General features: G+C 44.6%; 1 protein-coding gene across 3 annotated transcripts in view; it reads right to left on the bottom strand.

Moving 5' to 3' along the window:
- The window catches only part of LOC131720968 (vinexin-like), a 39,161-nt gene extending 22,896 nt beyond the window's left edge, over positions 1-16,265 (bottom strand). The window contains exons 1-7 of one of the 3 annotated variants that reach the window (XM_059013564.1): positions 16,067-16,265; positions 12,637-12,704; positions 7,378-7,495; positions 4,142-4,221; positions 1,458-1,748; positions 1,245-1,350; positions 658-890 (exon numbers count right to left, since the gene is read on the bottom strand). In XM_059013564.1, the coding sequence (XP_058869547.1) occupies positions 658-890; positions 1,245-1,350; positions 1,458-1,748; positions 4,142-4,183 (672 nt within the window). In that variant the 5' untranslated portion in view covers positions 4,184-4,221; positions 7,378-7,495; positions 12,637-12,704; positions 16,067-16,265. Of the gene's footprint in view, positions 1-657; positions 891-1,244; positions 1,351-1,457; positions 1,749-4,141; positions 4,222-7,377; positions 7,496-12,636; positions 12,838-16,066 lie in introns of those variants that run through there. The other 2 variants (XM_059013566.1, XM_059013565.1) reach the window with 2 other exon arrangements.
- Positions 16,266-19,575: the final 3,310 nt, after the last annotated feature.

The following is a 19,575-nucleotide window of genomic DNA, read 5'->3' as shown; positions in this document are numbered from 1 at the left end:
AGGAAAGAAAATAAGGAAAAGGAAAGATGGAAAAAAGAAGGAAGGAAAGAAAATGTAAGGAAAGAAGGAAAAAAAGAACATTTCAAATACATAGCCCTACTACAAGTAGAACGCTAGGCTGTGCAAAGCGATCTGTTTTCTCTCGTGGTATTTGGTTTCCAGTTCTTCCAGCATTCCTGTGCTGTGTTCAAGGTGAGAACACTAATCCGGTATGAAAAACTGAATCAAAAGAAGAACTGGAAACCAAACGCCATGAATGATGGGGAGGTGTGAGAACCGTTTCATTGCATGCACCTCATTTATAAACCATGCTGCGAGCAGGGGTCAAAATAATAAGGAACTGCCTGACGTCACTTCTGCACAAAGTCCAATATATTTTGTTTCATGCATCCTTTAAGCTTGACTTTTCCTCTAGATTGCTCGTTATAATTCACCAATGAGAAACAGGAATTCCAGTCCCTTTAATCCTGTGTACAGAAGGCATCCTGTGCATAGACCACAGCATAGCCACAGAGCTCAAATAACCACGGCACTTTTTAATTAGTGGTCAATGAATGGTGTCTTTGTTTTTTTGCGATTTATAATGATTAGAATTTGTATTTCAATAGGTTTTTTATCTGTATTTCTGGGGCTGGAGATGTTAATGGCTGTACTTACTGATCTGGAGGCTATGGGCATTCCCGTCTCATCCACGGGTCCGATCCCAGCGAACTTGATCAGCTTTGATTGCCCTGTCTCCGAGGAAGGGGGCGCTGTGCTCGGAGAGTGTTCCACAGGACTGTCTCCCCTCCTGGTAGGAGACAGGCTTCTCCTGGGGGGCCCCGCACCAGGGGCCCCGCCTGTGTGCAGGGGCCACACACTGGCAGGGCCGGATCCGTTCACCTGCCAGCCTGTCGAGAGACGAGCGAGGCCTCAATTGTGCAGTTTTTGAAAGAAACTTGTTCTAGTACACTTGGTTAAAGTCAACTCTATTCGCAAGCCATGCTTTCAGACTGTGTTGCACTTCATTCACCCAGGCCAGTAAGCAGCCAGCTGCTTCTCTTAGTCACTGAAATGCTTTCAGACAGCAAGAGGTGAGACGTGTGGAAACATTCTTTGTTCGGCGTTTGTATGGCACGGTGCTTTTCATGAGAGCCCTGCTGGATGTAGGTCACGCAAGTGCAAAACAGATGTACAGAATTATTTTGTCGGCTGCAGCCCCTTGAATAATATTATCATTATCACAAGTGGCCCCCGGCTCTTACCCTCGTGTAGATTGTGGGGGGGCGCCCCCCTAGCAGGTGATCGAAACGTGGGTTCGTAGGAATCGAAATTCAGGGTGTGGGAGCCATCGCCATTGATCACCATGATCTAAGAGAAAAAGAAGATCAGCCAATGTGCTCATTGGTTTGTTTTTATTCATGAAGCTAACATTACCCCTGCATTTCATTCTGGAAAGGAACTGGAAGAGCCCTTGCCTTCTGTGCGGGCCGTGTCTTGAACCCGAAGCCCTGGCTCGATGAGCAGGGACTGGGAGGAGGGGTGAGCAGTCCGGGAGAGGCGAGCCCTCTTTGGCCTGCTTCCCTCTGCAGGTGGGCTGGAATGAAGTCATCCAGGGAAGGGATGCCCGGGGTGTTTGTTTCCAGGGGGGAGGTTTGAGTGACGCGCAGCGGGGCCGGGGGGGAGGCGTATTGGTGTCGCTCGCCCGGTCCATCGCCAGAGAACATGATCCGCGAGCCGTTCTGATAACCCAGCTCCTCCACTCGGCGCTGCTGGGACACACCAGAGCTCTCACAGCCAGGAGACATGAACACAATGAAGCTTTATGACATGTAGCTATTCTACACATAGGGACAGGCAAACAGCAGCAAGGATAGAGTGGAGATAACATTTAAAACTGTACAAAAACACAGAGTTAGCAGAAAGATACCAGCCACCAGGTAAAGATACTTACAAAAGGGCCCAAGGTCGATGCAAAACAACTGTAATGCATGTAATAGAGAAGTGACTAAAACAAGACACAGACTTAATGCTATCGCTGTTGTGCAGATTGAATCTGTTCCTCGTCCAGCATTGCTTCAGAAACAATTTGATTGCATTTAAAGTGAATTCCCCCCCACTGGCACCAATAAACCAAAACAAATCGAGTTTCTATAGCAACGGGAGTGTGCACAGAGTGGGAGCAGATCAGAAGGGGAGTAACTGTCCTCCCAGTTATGACCTAGTGCGTGTGTTTTGTTTTTTAATCAGTTGTTGCTTAAATTCATAGCTTCCGTCTGAATGACACGTGTCTCTTTTCTGAATTTGTTTTGAAGTAGAATGATTGGGCTGGATCTCGTACTGAAGTCTCAGACGCTGTATAGAAATGTAGCACACAGTTACATTAATGAAACGGGGTAGAAAACACCAGACGCTTTTGTTTTTTAATAGTCAACATTAAATTTTGGTGCACGTCCCTGTGTACCTCCCTGAAGGTGGCAAATGAATCTACTAGAAGTCTTGTCAATATCTGACATAGGATTGTTTCTTTTATTATTACTAGGGCAGCAGTGTGGAGTAGTGGTCAGGGCTCTGGACTCTTGACCGGAGGGTCGTGGGTTCAATCCCAGGTGGGGGACACTGCTGCTGTACCCTTGAGCAAGGTACTTTACCTAGATTGCTCCAGTAAAAACCCAACTGTATAAATGGGTAATTGTATGTAAAAATAATGTGATATCTTGTAACAACTGTAAGTTGCCCTGGATAAGGGCGTCTGCTAAGAAATAAATCATTATAATACTACAGTTGAGTGATTTATAGTTTTCGATGAAAAGCCAGATCTTTTTTTTTTTTTGAGGGTTCACTTAAATATTTCCTCTTTTTTAATTTTTTTAAACAGTTTGTTTGAATTCTATGGGGCTCAAGAAGTTACCCTGCCAAAAACTTTGCAAAAACAAACTCTTGATTATAAAATAGATAACATGCAACTGAGCACGGTGCGATTATGCACGCAGTGATCGAAACTCCTATAAAAACACTCAGGTCATTATTCCTGGACTGTGATTGGATTTAATTGTAATCTAAAATACGTGTGAAAACACACACACACACACACACACACACACACACACACACACACACACACACACACACACACACACACACACACACAAAACAAGCCAATCTGGTCAGGTTTGAATTTCCATGAAAATAGACTCCGTCCTCTGCTGTACAATACTGGCACTGATTTATCTGTAGACGGTTTCACAGGCTGTGAAAAAGCTCATTCCCATGACCTCAGTGTACAAACACAGAGAGAGAATCCCACACACACACACACACACGCACGCAGAGCTGCTAGGAGGGGTCGCCATGGGAACCACGGAGGCAGTTGGGGCAGGGTCTGGGGGGGTGGGAGGGAGGGAGGGAGGAGGTGGGGATTACCATTCATGCATTTGCCACAGCATCACCCTCCAACTATTATTTTTGAATGGACGGCCTGCTGAATTAATCGGCCAATGACGAGCCTCCATCGCAAAGCTGTGAAGAATTTTAAAGGTCTTTTGAAGATGGTTAAGCGTGAATGACTGGAATCGTATCTAGTGTTCAAAAAATGTTTTTAAAAGACCTAATTAAACCTAAGCAGGCTCCTTCCTAGTGCTGAACTCACCTTATCTCTAAGGCTTAGGTATTCCAGAAGCTTGGATCAGGATCAACTCAGAGTTCCGTGGCTTTGAATGCAGTTCTCACTTACAACCACAAGATGGCAGTCTTGTATTACAAAATACCAAGATCGATTGTTTGGTGTAATGAGAGAGCACACACGTCAAAATAATTAAATTCACTAGTTAACATAGTTGATGGTTTTATAACTGTTTAACCCTTTACTGTCCCCATACCTATTCAATGCCTGTTTTCTCAATGTCAAATATATTGGACACTGGGCAGCAAAGAGTTAATTTGTTGCATGGGTACACTCCAGGACAAAACTTTATCACAGTGATTTTGTCGTTTCCCATGCTTTCTCTATACTATACCCATTTTAAACCTATTTTTTACAGTAGTTTACCACGTTTAATATGCATGACTATCCCTCTGCAGGCTTCACAACGCTACCCTATGCTTTACAGGCGATGCTAGCACTGTGATATGCTATCACAGTGCTAGTGAGTTGATGCGTTACCTGTGGTTGCATGTCACCTGGCTGTCTCCTCTCAAAACTCATCCAGTTCAGGTGTTCAGCACAGCTCCATGGGTATAAACCTGTACCAGACAACAAAAGCAGGTCCTGGTCACTTCCAAATCCTGTTATCCTGCAATGACATCACACAGTGCAGTTCCAACTAACAAACGTCACAAAGGGTCCAAGGCACAGCACAGCCTGCCGCGGAACCACCGAGTCCATTCAGGTCCGACTCGGAGGGGAAGCGGCTCATAACTGAATGTTTTAATAAAGTCCAAAGATCTGGTCTCGAGGATGTTACTAGAGGCTGCATCGAGAGTATTTGGAGACAGCTCTCCCCTTACTGGAATAAAACGGTTGACTCCCGTCTCAGATTTTATCCACTTGGAAGACTCCTCATACTCTGTTGCTATGGGAAAAAGTTTTGCACCCCCTATAAAATGAAACCTGCTGAATAATGTTACGTTAACATATTGAATTACACACCGCTTTGTAGTTTTCCATATACTTAACTGTCAAAAGCTGAAAAATGTGATATTTCGAAATCTAACATGAAATACTGTACTGCTGTTATGGCTTCTGGTAGACTTTTTCTTGCGATATCATTTTGTAGTTTCTTGGATTACCATGACTTAAATAAAATACCTAAATTATGTTCATATAGTTTGTTTTTGAAAATGATGTCTCAACCCTAAAATCCCAGGTGATGCTAAACTTTTGGCCACAGCTGTAGAAAAGTTTTGGTTTTCTCAGAAACTTTTCTGTCGCAAGCTGACCACCAGAGCAGCTGCCTGCCCCTCCAGCCAGTGGCCTGCCCTTCTCTCCAGCGAGTTCCTGGCCGCAGTACCAGGGTGAGGGAGGAGGGAGGAGGGATGTGAGTCACCAGCGGGGTGAATCAGCTCGCTCTGAGATGACAGATTCACACAGGCCTTGTGAAAGCGTACTGTTATATAACATGACAAACGAAGGGCAGAACGCAGCATGATAAACCATGGAACAGAGCCTGGGGATCAGGGTGGGCCAGTTCGGAGAGCTCTTCATGTGTTGTCTTTTACAGTATTAAAAAATTCAATCATGTCCTGCTTGAGATCAGTCATCTTAAAGCTCTTCTTTAAGCTCTGAGATTAGCCTTCGCGGGACTGCAAACTACAGCTCTGGCCAGAAGTTTAGCACCACCTAGATTAAAATCAAATAAAATAAATTGAGACTCCAGGCGCAGTAAGGAGACTCTTTCCTGTCACACAGGAAGTGAATTTATAGTGTTGTGGCAGGGAAACACTGGCTTGGAATCAATGTAAGTAATAAAGCCTGGAAAACAAATCAAATCTCCATCAAAACAATCAGGGACCTGAGACAGTCACTATTACAGGAGCGCAGTTTGGGATCGCTGTACCATAACTGGGGCTCCAGCCCATGTGCGATTTTTGACGCTAAGCTGGCAAGTTTGCAGCACTTTGCAAAAAGAGACAAAAAAACAAAACTGCACAAAGAAGAATCTATTCCAAACGAGGGATGTGCCAGATATTCCAACAGAACAGACAGGGTGGTCTGGCACAACACCAGACCAAACGGGATCACATTCAGACCCCTTCCCGAAAGATCTCCAATCGCTACGGCGACAGTGCCAGTGGTTCTGTACTATGATATGAGGCTGCAGACGGGAAGGCAGGACTTCTGTTTGGGTCGTTCTGGTCCTGTTGTCCGGAGACAACAAGATCAGGTTTGTTCTTGACAAGTTTACCCCTTAAGGTGCACGAGGAACTGAACGCTTGTTCAAGCGACTTCTTCATCTTAAAACACATTTCAGAGCGACTCAGGTCTCACGAGGAGGAAACGGACCATTTGAATGACCGGATCCAACCGGTCAGTACATTTGAAACCCGGTTTCGTGCCCCTCATTACAAACAATAAGAAAGGCATCATCATTTTTTACACTACAGTAACTTTTAAAAGTGTGTTTAAAGAATTAAATTTGTTTCAATTAATATGAGTGACTCTGGGGCTGATACCTGGAGGGCAGGGGCTGTCTTTTTTAAATTTTTTGCAGCTAATAAGCGAAACATTTTCAAATAAAGCGAGAACGCTGCTCTTTCCCAGGGATCTCCTGAGCAGCAGCAGCGATGTCGAACCAAATAAGGTAAAAACCTTGACTCGCTCAGTTCATTACGCAGCACTCCTTTGAAGAAGCAAAAACTCTCACCAGGTCTTAAGTCAGGCTGGTTTCCAAGTGTGCAACGCAGAGCAGCTAAATTAACATCATGAACCGTTTCCCAGTCTGAGCGCGGAGAGAGCACACCTCGCCTGCCTGTTTATAAATCATGTTCAGCCAATCAAAACGCACACATCCCAGCACATCCTAGCTTGTCTCCTGCGCGCCAGCTGACAATTCATTAAGCACATTGTAACTGTACATAATAGCATTGGCACGCTGTGTAAGCGCACATGTATTTACTAAGTAACTATACAGTAATTAGAGACACTGCATGGAAAGACTGTATTTATGATGTACTATTAAACATAAAAAGTGCCGTTGTTGTTCTTGTGAAATCCTGAACAGCGATTGGCTGATTTAACACAGATGGTTTTTAATCCATAACGTAATACGAATGGAGAATGGCTGGGAGGGCTTTATTTATCATGTTACCCTCCACCAGCAGTGTCTGCAACGCAGTCATAACTTTCCAGGCTCATAGCATTGTGAATGTCACGCCAGCGAAGTCAAATACCAGAACAGCCTTGCTTCGGTGCGCCACACAAAAACAGGATCCTAACGCTCTGATCCTCTACCCAATGGCATCAAAAGACGGACCTGTTTCTGAAACTAGGCTGGCAAGGGTGTCGCGAGACACGGGTGCGAATGGATAGATTGACTCCGCTTTTGTGCTCTTTTAAGATGGGATAATAAGCTATTTCAAGACGACTGAAATTCTTTGGCGTGTGTTTACTACATTGTGGTTAAGGATGCTGTGCTCTGAGGAGGCAGGCTTTGTTTACACTGCAGTTTGTTTACAAGCATGCGGAGACAGGAAATCTGAATAGAAGAAGCAATGCAGTTACACCCCTTCTGCACTGGCATGTGTTTATAAAAGGCATGCTTTAAACCTCAAACTAAAGACCACTTCATAAAACACCATCATTTTGGCACTTCTCCTATCTGACCACCTTACTTCCCAGTACCAGTTAAGAAAAAATACACTTTGCAAATAGTTTCTAATCAGCAGAAAGACAATTCTTACCATGTCGTGTTCAGAAGATCGCCAGCTCTAACACTCGCCTGCCTGGGTGTCTGTGTGCAGTCGCTTGGGTGAATACCAGCTTTCAGCTTGAGGGTTTTGGTCGGAGTGTCTTTGAAGACTGAGAGCGAGAGAGAGAGAGAGAGAGAGAGTTCCCTGTCACAGAGGTAGGCGGAGTCTGTGTGTGTGTGTGTGTGTGTGTGAGTGTGTGTGTGTGTGAGTGTGTGTGTGTGTGTGTCTGTGTCCTGACAAGTTCTCGGAATGATGTAGGGTTCTGAGCATCATAAACAAGTCCCCTCCCTCCTCTCTAGGTAAAGTGACAGCCTGGTCCTTGTTCTCTCTGCGGTCATGTTGCTTCAACACCAGAGAAAGCACGGCCTTCACAGCTGCAGTGGAGAACACCAGGTAACTGAATATCCCGGCGCACAGCAGACTAGTCCGAACTGACACCTATCACAGCGCAGTGCAGGCAGGTAGGAGCTGCAGAAACTTCCGTGATGAGAGCGGAAAACAGTTACAAAGGCATGTATGACAGGACGCAGATTGCAAATCAGAACAAACATACTAAACTGGATGATCATTTACTGTCTTACCCTGGAGAAACCAGCCATGGCAAACACAGTGCATTGAGAGCAGATACTGCACAGTACAGCGGTGCTGATACGGCAGCACACTGTCTGTCTGGTGCGGAGATGGTGGGACTGCAGTGCATTGTGGGAGATTGTTCATGCTACCATTGGTATGACAATGGGACCATTCAAGCAACGTCTCAATGCTCCCTTTCTATTACTGCTGCCAGGTACAGAGCCACTGCAATGCCACTGAAGAGAATGTGGCAAGACCTTGCACATAATTTCAATGCTGTTATGCATAGTTACAATACACTGAACGTGGGAATCTTTTTGCATGAGATACTGCATGCAAGTACACAACTGTATCAGAAAAGGGTTAGGGTTACGTCGTGCAAAAAGACTTCAGTGCATTGTAACTGTGCATAATCACATTGTAATGATGTGTAAGCACACTTGCATTTACTAAGACACTGCCATGTAAATACACAGTGATTAGAGACACTGCATGGAAAGTGTCACCCAAGATTTTTCCCACACCACAGGTCAGAGCAGCCAGTAATAGATATATTCAGTATAGGCTGGTTCACTGGGAATGCTTCCCAGAGCTATGCAGCGTGCTGTTGCTTTCTTGTATACTGTGGACATACTAAAAACAGCAAGAAGCATGGTTTGTGTTGAATAAAACAAGTAACTAAACAAACACTGCGCATGTGAAGTGCCTACTTTTATTTAAACAGCTGGCAATAACGTGCCCTGCCTGATTGTAGACATGTATTTGTTTTCATATATTTATACAGGGCGGGCGCTCCTACAAGGCAGTTTCCATACGGAGAATCCCACTGCTCCGAGGGGCCACTAAAACGTCTGTGCTGTTTAGTGCATAGATACTTTATTGATTTTTTAAGTGCCGCTCCATTTAGAAATTTACCCCGGCACATTTGCGTGGTAAAATACCTGCTCTACTTGCAGGCTACAGCACTATTGGTAAGTTACTGAAATATGATACGGCCCAGGTTTCAAATTTCATTTACGTGTGAAGTAATTATATCTAAATACATGTGTATCTAACCCTAACCCTAACAGCAACCCCAACCCCAACCCCCAACATCCAAACCCCAACCCCAACCCATCCCCATTCCCAACCCCAACCCCAACCCCTAACCCATCCCCATCCCCATTCCCCAACCCCAACCCAACCCCAACCCCCAACCCCAGCCCCAGCCCCAACCCCAACCCGTCCACAACCTAAACACCAACCCCAACCCGTCCTCAACCCCAACCTGCCCCAACACCAACCCCAACCTGTCCCCAACTCCAACCCCAACCCCAACCCCAACCCCAACCCATCCTCAACCCCAACCTGTCCCCAACTCCAACCCCAACCTGTCCTCAACCCCAACCCCCAACCCCAACCCCAGCCCAACCCAAACCCAAACCCAAACCCAAACCCAACCCGTCCACAACCTAAACACCAACCCCAACCCGTCCCCAACCCCAACCCCAACCCCAACCCCAAGTCCAACCTGTCCCTAACCCCAACCCCAACCCCAACCCCAACCCATCCTCAATTGATACAATTGTGTAGTTGCATTTATCCTGCAAAAATATTTCCATGATAAGTACATTGTAACTGTGCATAATATCATTGTAATTCTGTGTAAGCGCACATGTATTTACTAAGTAAGTACTCTGTAAATACACAGTGATTAGAGACACTTCATGGAAGGGCTCTAGCCAGGTACATTTCCAGTGAAACTAAGAAGAAACAGATTTCATCAGAGGATTGTTTGTTTGTTTTTTTAATTAAGGCAGCAAAACCAGATCTCAAGAAAGTATTACAGTTTCGCTTGAACCAGCATAACCAGTAAATCCAAGACCTGCCAGCAAAAGGAAATGTACATTTGAAAGACAAACCTCCTCCTAAACGACATGTTTAGCCATGAAGGGTCGTCCCAGGTGTCAGACTTATTATTTTGTCTTGGTCAGAAACAGTAAAACTGGTCCCGGCTCTGCTATTGTATTTACAATCCTTTCCTTTTAAGATGCAAAACTAGCAGTGTGCTCCACAAATTAACAGCAGAGTAAATGATTAGGCTGTGTTAGCGCCATTCAAAAACGAAATATAATAAGTACCTGTTTCCTCTCATTCTCCTTGGTCAGTCAGTGTTCCGCAGGGCTCTGCACAGGACAGTGCACTAACTCGCCTCACTCCCTGAACTTCAGAGACGCTGACAGGAATCTCCATGGCAACCCAAGGGCCACTGCTAAACACATCCCGTTCTGCCTGCCCTTGCCATGAAGAAAGCTCTTTGTGTGATAAGGTGATATTTCACAGGGCAGGGTTTAGCCGTATCGGGAGCACAATGCAAATACCTCCCTGCCCTCTTACACAAATACTTTTGCTTTTGTTTTTGAGCTGCTGTCACTGTGTTTGTTTCACATACTGTTGGCAGTGAAGAAAAAAGATTTATATATATTATTATTTATTTCTTAGCAGACGCCCTTATCTAGGGTGACTTACAGTTGTTACAAGATATCACATTATTTTTACATACAATTACCCATTTATACACTTGGGTTTTTACTGGAGCAATCTAGGTAAAGTACCTTGCTCAAGGGTACAGCAGCAGTGTCCCCCACCTGGGATTGAACCCACGACCCTCCGGTCAAGAGTCCAGAGCCTTAACCACTACTCCACACTGCTGCCCATATATATATAACAGTCTGAATAACTTCATGGTTTATTTTTTGTCAGTGTACAGCTATCCAGATCTCACTTTTCACACTGCAGCCCAGCGCTTTCTTTCTCAAACCACTGAGCTACTCAAACCCACTGCCTTCCACGCTGCAGCCCAGGACTCTAACCACTGAGCTACTCAAACCCACTGCCTTCCACACTGCAGCCCAGGACTCTAACCACTGAGCTACTCAAACCCACTGCCTTCCACGCTGCAGCCCAGCACTCTAACCACTGAGCTACTGTTGAAAGCTGAATGAACCTGCTGCCAGGGCAACCATTGGAACAGCGCATTGAGAATGGGGTTCAGAACAGGGGTTAATGGCAGCGCAAACACAGCTTAAGAGTCTGCTATCAGTACTTCAGCACAGTATCCATGTGACCTTCCACTAAGATACAGTGTGCATGCCTGACCTACTTCCTTGTGATATCTCTAACACATGCTGAACATACATGCTCGCTACTTTTAACCTTGAATAAATATGCAGAAGCGGTTCAGACATTGTTGGCTTGCCAGTTTGTTTACATAACCTAAGACACAGAAGCTTTCCTCTCTCTCTCTGAAAATGTCTGTGAGCTGGGCAGCCTGTCTCCTGCTTCTTCGAAAGACACGCAGCGATCACAGTAAGTCTACAAAACTGTGCCAAATAAACTCCACTCAAGAAGTCAAAAGTTTATTTTTGTTTTTTTTACTGCATACCACTTGACTTTACGCAAACAAATCTCGTTGTTTTTCGGAAGGATTACATCATTTGTAAGCGATTGCAGGGAAGGCTGGGCTGTTGTTCGCTATCCCATCTTTCCCTTTGTCTCGCTCGTGCTCTGATTGGGGGGGGGGGCTGGTTACAGAGGAACAGAGGTAACACTTTTTTTTTTTGATATCAGTCAAAGCGATGACATATTCCCTGCTTCAGCCGTGCTGCTCACTTACCGCGCGTGTGCACAGTCTGACTCATAGGGAGTGGATCTGATTGCTTACTCTCTTAAAGGTGTAATCTGCCAATTAAAGGATCCCTCTCAACCTGTCATGCCAGGTCTGCAGCGCTGAAAGGGTTAATGAATCACTGTTTCGAGTGAGGATGCAGCCGCAGGCCATGCTGGTGGAACATCATCACAAGTACAGAGGATTGAGCGAGGCTAGTAACTGCTTGTAAACTTCAGTCCCCTTGCTGCGTGGTGAACGCTTTGTTTTCAGAGAGCAGTTTTGATCTGGTTTCTAAGCGTGGTAAAGCACAGGGAAGCACTGCGCCTGTAGCTATCTGAATCTCACGAAAGATAAATATATACCAGCAGTGTGAGTTTGAGATCATCAGCTATAACTAACAGGAAGCTTCAGCCAAATCTACTCTCCACATGGGCAGCGCAAGGACTGCTGGAAAGGTAGAAATCATGGATGTTGTCTAAATCCTTTGCGTAGACCACAGGACATAGTTCAAACAACAGCAACTCTCTTTATAGTTTGTAAAAGTCCCCTGAACTCATGTGGAAGCATCTTAACACAAAGTGGTCTAACATTTTCACGCATGAGCGCCTAGTGTTTCTATATCACATCACTATATATAAAGGATATATACCTCATGTATCTGGACATGGCTATTCAGAAGTTGAAGCTGAGCTTGTCATGTCATGCAGCAGTAGCGCCCCCTACAGTTGTGGCAACTCCTGCAACCTGCCTATCCTGTGCTCTGCTTCAACACAACACACTTACTATCTGTGTAACTGACCAGTAGGGGGCGAGGTCCAGTCTGTGAGTCTCTGACTGACCAGGAGGGGGCGTGGCCCAGCCTGTGTTTCCCCACAGAGAAAGCTATGATCGAAACTAATTTATCTGCTCAGTGCTGATGAAGTTAAGAAACTCCATCACACACCGTCACAGCCAGAGCACCACAAAAACAAGGAGGCAACGCGCTGCCCTGGAAATAACTAGAAGAGACACATCTGTACAGTACTTACGGGTGTGGTACGTCTTGATTCAGCGGCTGGTAACTCTGCTTTGTAGAATCCAGAGGCTCAGCTGTGCACTGAGGAAAGGGAGGGAGAGTCAGGCTGTGTGAGTCTGAGAGTGTTACACCCACTAGTCAGTCACTGGGCAGCTTGTATAGGGATCAGTCTAATAGTTTCCATCCTGCAGCTGGAAATAATAGACACTGCCGGAAAAACACAGCGCTGTGTTCAATTAGTGCTGCCCACCTCACCCAGGGCGCTGTGTGAGAGGGGAAGGAGAGCATAGGAGGGAAGGGGGATCTCCTCATGGTTTATCACGGTGTTTCCCATGCTTGTAATGCCTGGTTTTGTTATCTTATTCATCTTCGCTGTGCTTTACAGTGCACAGTTTTTTTTTCTTCTTCTTTGAGTTTGGATTTCTGAAGTTAACAAAGAAAAGGGAAACCGTGCACGAAGCAATAACATTATCGTCTCGTGATTAAGACACGTGTTTCCATCAATTTAAGGACTTTCGCGATGACTCATTCTAACAGCTTCTAACACAGAGCCAAAAAAAGCAAACTCCTCGCTGGGCGAAGCAAAACGGTTTTTTTTTGGAAATTTCCGAATCTAACTTTTTCAGAAAAAACAAGAAAATGATATTAAAGGACATTGTCAAGCTGTCTGAAATCGATAAGTTGGTGCACACACGTCCTGGAGAGTCCTGAGACACGCACACACTCACACGGACACGCACACACGCTCCAAGTCCCTGCAGGCTCTCACAGTGTGGGAGTGGGGGTGGAGTTCGTGGGGTGAGGAGACGCAGCCAGTTCTGGCGATTGCACTGCGAGCCTGGCTCAGCGCGGCAGGATAGCTGCAGGAACGCTGAGCGGCTTGTGGTTGTACAGCGCGGGACAAACGCTTTGCAGCACCCTATAGCATGAACACATTGTGCTTGATAAAGTGAAACCTGCTGACTCATTTTACATATTCAATTACATACCGCTTTATATATACTTAACGAAAAACGAAAAAAGAATAATGTAACGTGAATTTAACATGAAATACTGTACTACTATTATGGCTTCCGGGAGACTTTTGCAATATGATGTTGTAGTTTCTTTCCTGTATTTACTGAGGATAATAAGGGAGTCAATTAGACCAAAAAGATTCAGCCATGTGATATAGTGAGTACATTATTATTATACTCTCTGGAGATTAATAATTACAATGGCAGCAGTATTATTATTATTATTTAGCAGACGCCTGCTTTATCCAAGGCGACTTACAGAGACTAGGGTGTGTGAACTATGCATCAGCTGCAGAGTCACTTAAAACTACGTCTCACCCGAAAGACGGAGCACAAGGAGGTGAAGTGACTTGCTCAGGGTCACACAATAAGTCAGTGGCTGAGGTGGGATTTGAACCAGAGACCTCCTGGTTATAAATCCCTTTCTTTAACCACTGCACCACACAGCCTCCTTTACTGCACACTATCGTGAGTACACAGTGTTTCCTTACAGTTTTATTTACTTTATAATTTTTTTAGAGGGGATCTTATCGCGTTGAGATGATAATAAAGCGCTTTATTATCCAGTACAGAGTCCTGCAGCAGAGCCTCGCGTGGGGTTAATGTGCCGCAGCGCAGCGCAGACTTGCAGCCCAGCTTCTGGACCTCGTATCCTGACAGCGCTCACTCGGTCCACAGCCCGCTCCGGTCTCAGAGTGGAACCAGACTGAAATCAGACGCGGGAGCCAGAACTGCAGGCATTAAGCCAGAGCCGCGATTGCACAAGAACAAGGCAGGAGGACCCCAGAAACACGCTGATCAGCAGACTGGTGCAGTGAACTAGAGGAAAGGGCGTTTCAATTGGATTCTGTGCAGTATTCATAACAGCATGATGAAGGCCACAGAATACTGGATTTTAAAACAAGGATCTGGCAGGAGTAAAATTAACCTGTTACCTCTCCTGTACAGTGAAATGCGTGTTATTGATTTCAGCTGGCATTTTATATCAGTTCTAGTAACAATAATAATGACAACATGTTAAGAATACTTATAATCATGGTTCAGTATGTCAGCAAATAGGTCCTGTAGAATTCTATAGCATTCTGTCAATGGCAGCCTATTGCAGCTGCCTGACATCACTTAGTACATAACCATTGTATTGCCATTGTAGTGCCCCTGTCTGTCTGCATTGCCATTGCAGTGCCCCTGTCTGCCTGCATTGCCATTGCAGTGCCCCTGTCTGTCTGCATTGCTATTGCAGTGCCCCTGTCTGCCTGCATTGCCACTGAAGATCATTTGGGAAGGGCAGGTGGAAAGCATGAAGAAAAGTGTTGTGGATGGACTGAGAGGAGAAAGAGAAGATAGAGAGAAGAGGGTGGAAGAGAAATGAGACGCGGATTGCAGACTGTAGACTATCCGCAGATGAAAGACGCAGGAGATTGCATCAGTGCACTGAAGAGGATGAAGAGTGCTTACACTGTATATGTAACTGGGAACCACACGCTCTCATCCCCCCTCTTTAAATTAAACTCAGCCGGTCCCAAATATGAAATTAGAGATCGTTCAGTAAACTTCTGGTTTTGTGCTCCAGAGCCCATCAGCGTGTAAGATGACAGCGCTGCAGAGCTGAGAGTGGAGTGTGTAGACTAGTGCTCATTATTATTAAGGTGCTGGTAATGACAGTGCTGCAGAGCTGAGAGTGGAGTGTGTAGATTAGCGCTCATTATTATTAAGGTGCTGGTAATGACATAACATCTGGCTAAGGAACCCAACATCTTAGTAATTATTTTCATCTTCAGAAGTATACTTCCTGGTAATTTCAAGATGATGAGGGAGGGTAATTGCATAAGGAGCTAGGCTGCAACGCCTTAGCTGTAAAGCAATTTAATCTTATCTTCAGATAACCGTCCTGCTTATCAAAACACCTGCGTGTCACAAGACCATTAGCAGAACGGCAGTGCACAGGTTCAACTGCAAAGACAGTGCAAAACATCACAACCGGAGACCTCTCTCAGCCGTTAATGGCATTCTCTTCATCCACCTTTTCAATGAAAATATATAACCATTGCCTTTGTAATAGGGCAGCAGTGTGGAGTAGTGGTTAGGGCTCTGGACTCTTGACCGGGGGGTCGTGGGTTCAATCCCAGGTAGGGGACACTGCTGCTGCTGTACCCTTGAGCAAGGTGCTTTACCTAGATTGCTCCAGTAAAAACCCAACTGTATAAATGGGTAATTGTATGTAAAAATAATGTGATATCTTGCAACAATTGTAAGTCGCCCTGGATAAGGGCGTCTGCTAAGAAATACATTAAAAAAATAATGTACTGTCCCCACACACACGCACTATTAAAGCAAAACACTTATGACTATAATTCTACCGTTCTCAGCACCATAAAACGTTCTGTTACTGAACCCCAGAGAAATCAGCAGTCAGATGAGTGTACTTACAGAGTCTCGGTTGATTTAAGGAACACCTCTATAGAGGGTCTCCCGTGGCAGTGGAGCGATGTGAAGAAATCCCCGCGTTCACGTCCCAGTCAGACGGGAGAGCGCACACTGTCCTCACGTCCAAGACCAATATTGATCTACTTCGCTGTGCCATCAACAGACAAAGTTCAGCTCTTTTTACAACAGCAGCATAAAATAACTGCCACGTTAACGCACCGTGCGCTGCTATTTCGTTGTGTTTGAATTACAGGGCGGGATCAAACCTGTTTTGATATTACAGATTTATATTCCTGTACTCAACCTGTGAACACACTGCAGGAGCATTTACGAACGAGAGGCGGGCATTCGGACCATCAGCGCTCGTCCCGGTTCCTAGTAGCTGACTGATCCTAAAACGGTATCAAATTCTGTGTAAAGAACCGTCTCTCCGGTCTCCGCCTCTGCGCTTATAATATTGCGCTAGAGTAAACTTAGTTTGTCGAGTCCTTTTAGGATTTGAACAACTTCAAAAGTCACCTCGTGATCCTTATTTGTTTCTAGGCTCAGTGTGTGCCCTCAAACTACCGTCATCCAAATCCATGTCTATATTGCGGGAACCAGAATTGTACAGGTGTTCTCCGCTGATGTGTTAGTTAGGTGTTAACAGCAAATTACAATCGAGCCCCTTTAAATAAATCGTGAGCAAACTGGGCTACACTTGGTCAACCGACAGCAAAACATTAGAGGTCTTGTGAAATATACACACTGCCGCTGTATTACATGTCAGGGGACCACTCGCTACCCCTGAGGGTGAGTCTGTGGCACTGTCTAAATTCAATAGTCTAGTGAATATAAAGTCATTCAAAACTATCAACAATTTAAGGGATACAAACGAAAAAACAGCAGCATTAATCAGGCCCTTCAGCGGGGCTAAGTTCCATAGATTTATTGTCTGATCCATTTACTGTACTGTTGCCTGCAGTGCCACCTAGTGGGAGAGAAGGGTTCTGCAGTACAAAATTAAACATCTTTTTGGAATGGATTTAGATGCGAAATATATATTCAAGCACTATCTCTTTGTCACCACCCCACATTAAATGCGTTTTCCCGTAGATATACTATGTATTTACCATAGTTTACCCCGGTTTGTCATGTTTTAATATGCTTTCCCGTAGCTCTCTGGGCTTTACAAGGCTTATCTATGCTTTATCATGCTTTCACTGCGACTTATTATTGCGCTATGCTTTTATTGTGGAAAATGTTTATACCACCATAACGATCATAGGAAAAATCAACAGGGGTAACCCTGCATCTGAAATAACGGAAACCCTCCATTCACAACCCATTGCCCTTGAGATCCGATACTAAACTGGAGACACTGCATCCCAGGCAACGCTTTCGAAGTAGAAAATGGGGTTTAATCAGCGGAGGTTTTAGCAAGAGAGTACCCCCTTTAAACCACCGTGACCCCCCCTTACAGCGGATCAATCTCAAACACACAAACTTCTCTTCAGTTCTCCTGTCCTGGTTAAATGCTTCAGCAGGCTTTCTGCAGTAACTGAGTAACTGTTCTTCGGCATGCAAAAAAAAAAAAAAAAACTGACCCTGCAGAAACTAAAGCATGTGACTGAAGACTTTGCGCACGACTGCTTTTCCCTTAATAACACACACCTGCACACGGACACGGACACCAGGAGCGCTGAGTGCCGTGGCTGACTCGCTCACTGGCCCTGGAAATCAACACCTCCTCGCTGACAGCCCCAGTGAGCCGGTGACCAGCTGGGAATTGGATCAGATATTGATTAGCCTCTTACTGGGCAATCTGCTGCTTCTGTATCAAATCCCAGACAAGACGCACAACAAATAGATTAAATTTGTGTGGACGCCAGACAGTTACCGGAGAGCTTGACAATTCATTTTTAATACACCTGTTTCTTTATGGATCAGCTTACTATATGAATTTTGCAATCATTTCAATATTTATATATTAGAAACCAAAACAATATATTAAAATAAATTATATAGAGCAAAACTAAAATAAATAACATTCTTAAACAAAGTTTTTGACTATGTCCCGTCAGCATTAAGGCCATTCCACTAATAAGGCGGTGAGAGATCTTTCTTCTCTCGGTGTTGTGTTGCCGTGGAAACTTCCAAAACGACCTCTCTTCCACTGCATTGGAGTGAACACTAGGAGCATGCAGAGACACTGTTTCGTAACTCAGAAAGAGCTCACTGAAATATTCATCAAAACAAAGAGTTACTTAACAGTCATGGGAGCTAATAAATGCGCAGATCTGTGCTTCAGTTCACTAGAACACAGAGGGGTTGGAATAAAACACCTGCCATAACAGTGTCAACGATCATCTGAAAGAGGACTTTGAAATCCGCTCCCCAGAATATTATTAATTTCTTAGCAGACGCCCTTATCCAGGGCGACTTACAACTGTTACAAGATACCACATTATTTTTACATACAATTACCCATTTATACAGTTGGGTTTTTACTGGAGCAATCTAGGTAAAGTACCTTGCTCAAGGGTACAGTAGCAGTGCCCCCCACCTGGGATTGAACCCACGACCCTCCGGTCACGAGTCCAGAGCCCTAACCACTACTCCACACTGCTGCCTTGTCCATGCACTCATCATTTCCCTTATTTAAGTGTAGTAAAAGCATGGTAAAGCACAGGCAGGCAGTAAAGCCCAGAGAGGTGTGGTATAGCATATTAAAAAATAAACAAAACAGGGCAAACCATGGTAGAGAATATGCATCGTAAAACCTCTGGGAAAGCTGTGAAACCCCTGTGCAAGTTTACCTTGGACATGCTGTTATCTCCATAGCTTGAGATTGCATGAGTTATCACATCAGTTTTATAGGCTGACAAGTTGTATAAATACCACAGCGCCTGTAGCTATCTGAATCTCACGAAAGATAAACTATAACCATGGGGGGACAAAAGCAAAGAAAAGCAACACATGAGGAACTCAAACCGACTAAATAGGAATAAAACTATATAAAAAAAATATTATAAAGATATAAAACGTATGTTTTTAATTTCTTTTTGAAAATTGCCAGTGTAGGTCTACGTAGTGCAGACTTGGTATAGCCTAATTCATTTGTACAATCTTAATCTCCTATTCTGTAAAAAAATGTCTTGTAAGCCACAACTAGAAACGGCTTGAGCATTTTGCAAACAGACTTCAGTCTAGGCTGCAATGCCTAGGTAAGGTAACAACACATGCCTATAACGACATTAATATAATATATATAAAGAATATTAATGTCATTATAGGTATGTGTTTTATATATATAATTATCTGCACTAACTAAGGGCAGCAGTGTGGAGTAGTGGTTAGGGCTCTGGACTCTTGACCGGAGGGTCGTGGGTTCAATCCCATGTGGGAGACACTGCTGCTGTACCCTTGAGCAAGGTACTTTACCTAGATTGCTCCAGTAAAAACCCAACTGTATAAATGGGTAATTGTATGTAAAAAATAATGTAATTGTATGTAAAAATAATGTGATATCT

The sequence above is a fragment of the Acipenser ruthenus genome, chromosome 46, assembly GCF_902713425.1.
Source record: "Acipenser ruthenus chromosome 46, fAciRut3.2 maternal haplotype, whole genome shotgun sequence".
Lineage (NCBI taxonomy): Eukaryota > Metazoa > Chordata > Actinopteri > Acipenseriformes > Acipenseridae > Acipenser > Acipenser ruthenus.
The sequence above is the reverse complement of the archived record's forward strand: the minus strand, read 5'-3'. Positions and strand labels throughout refer to the sequence as shown.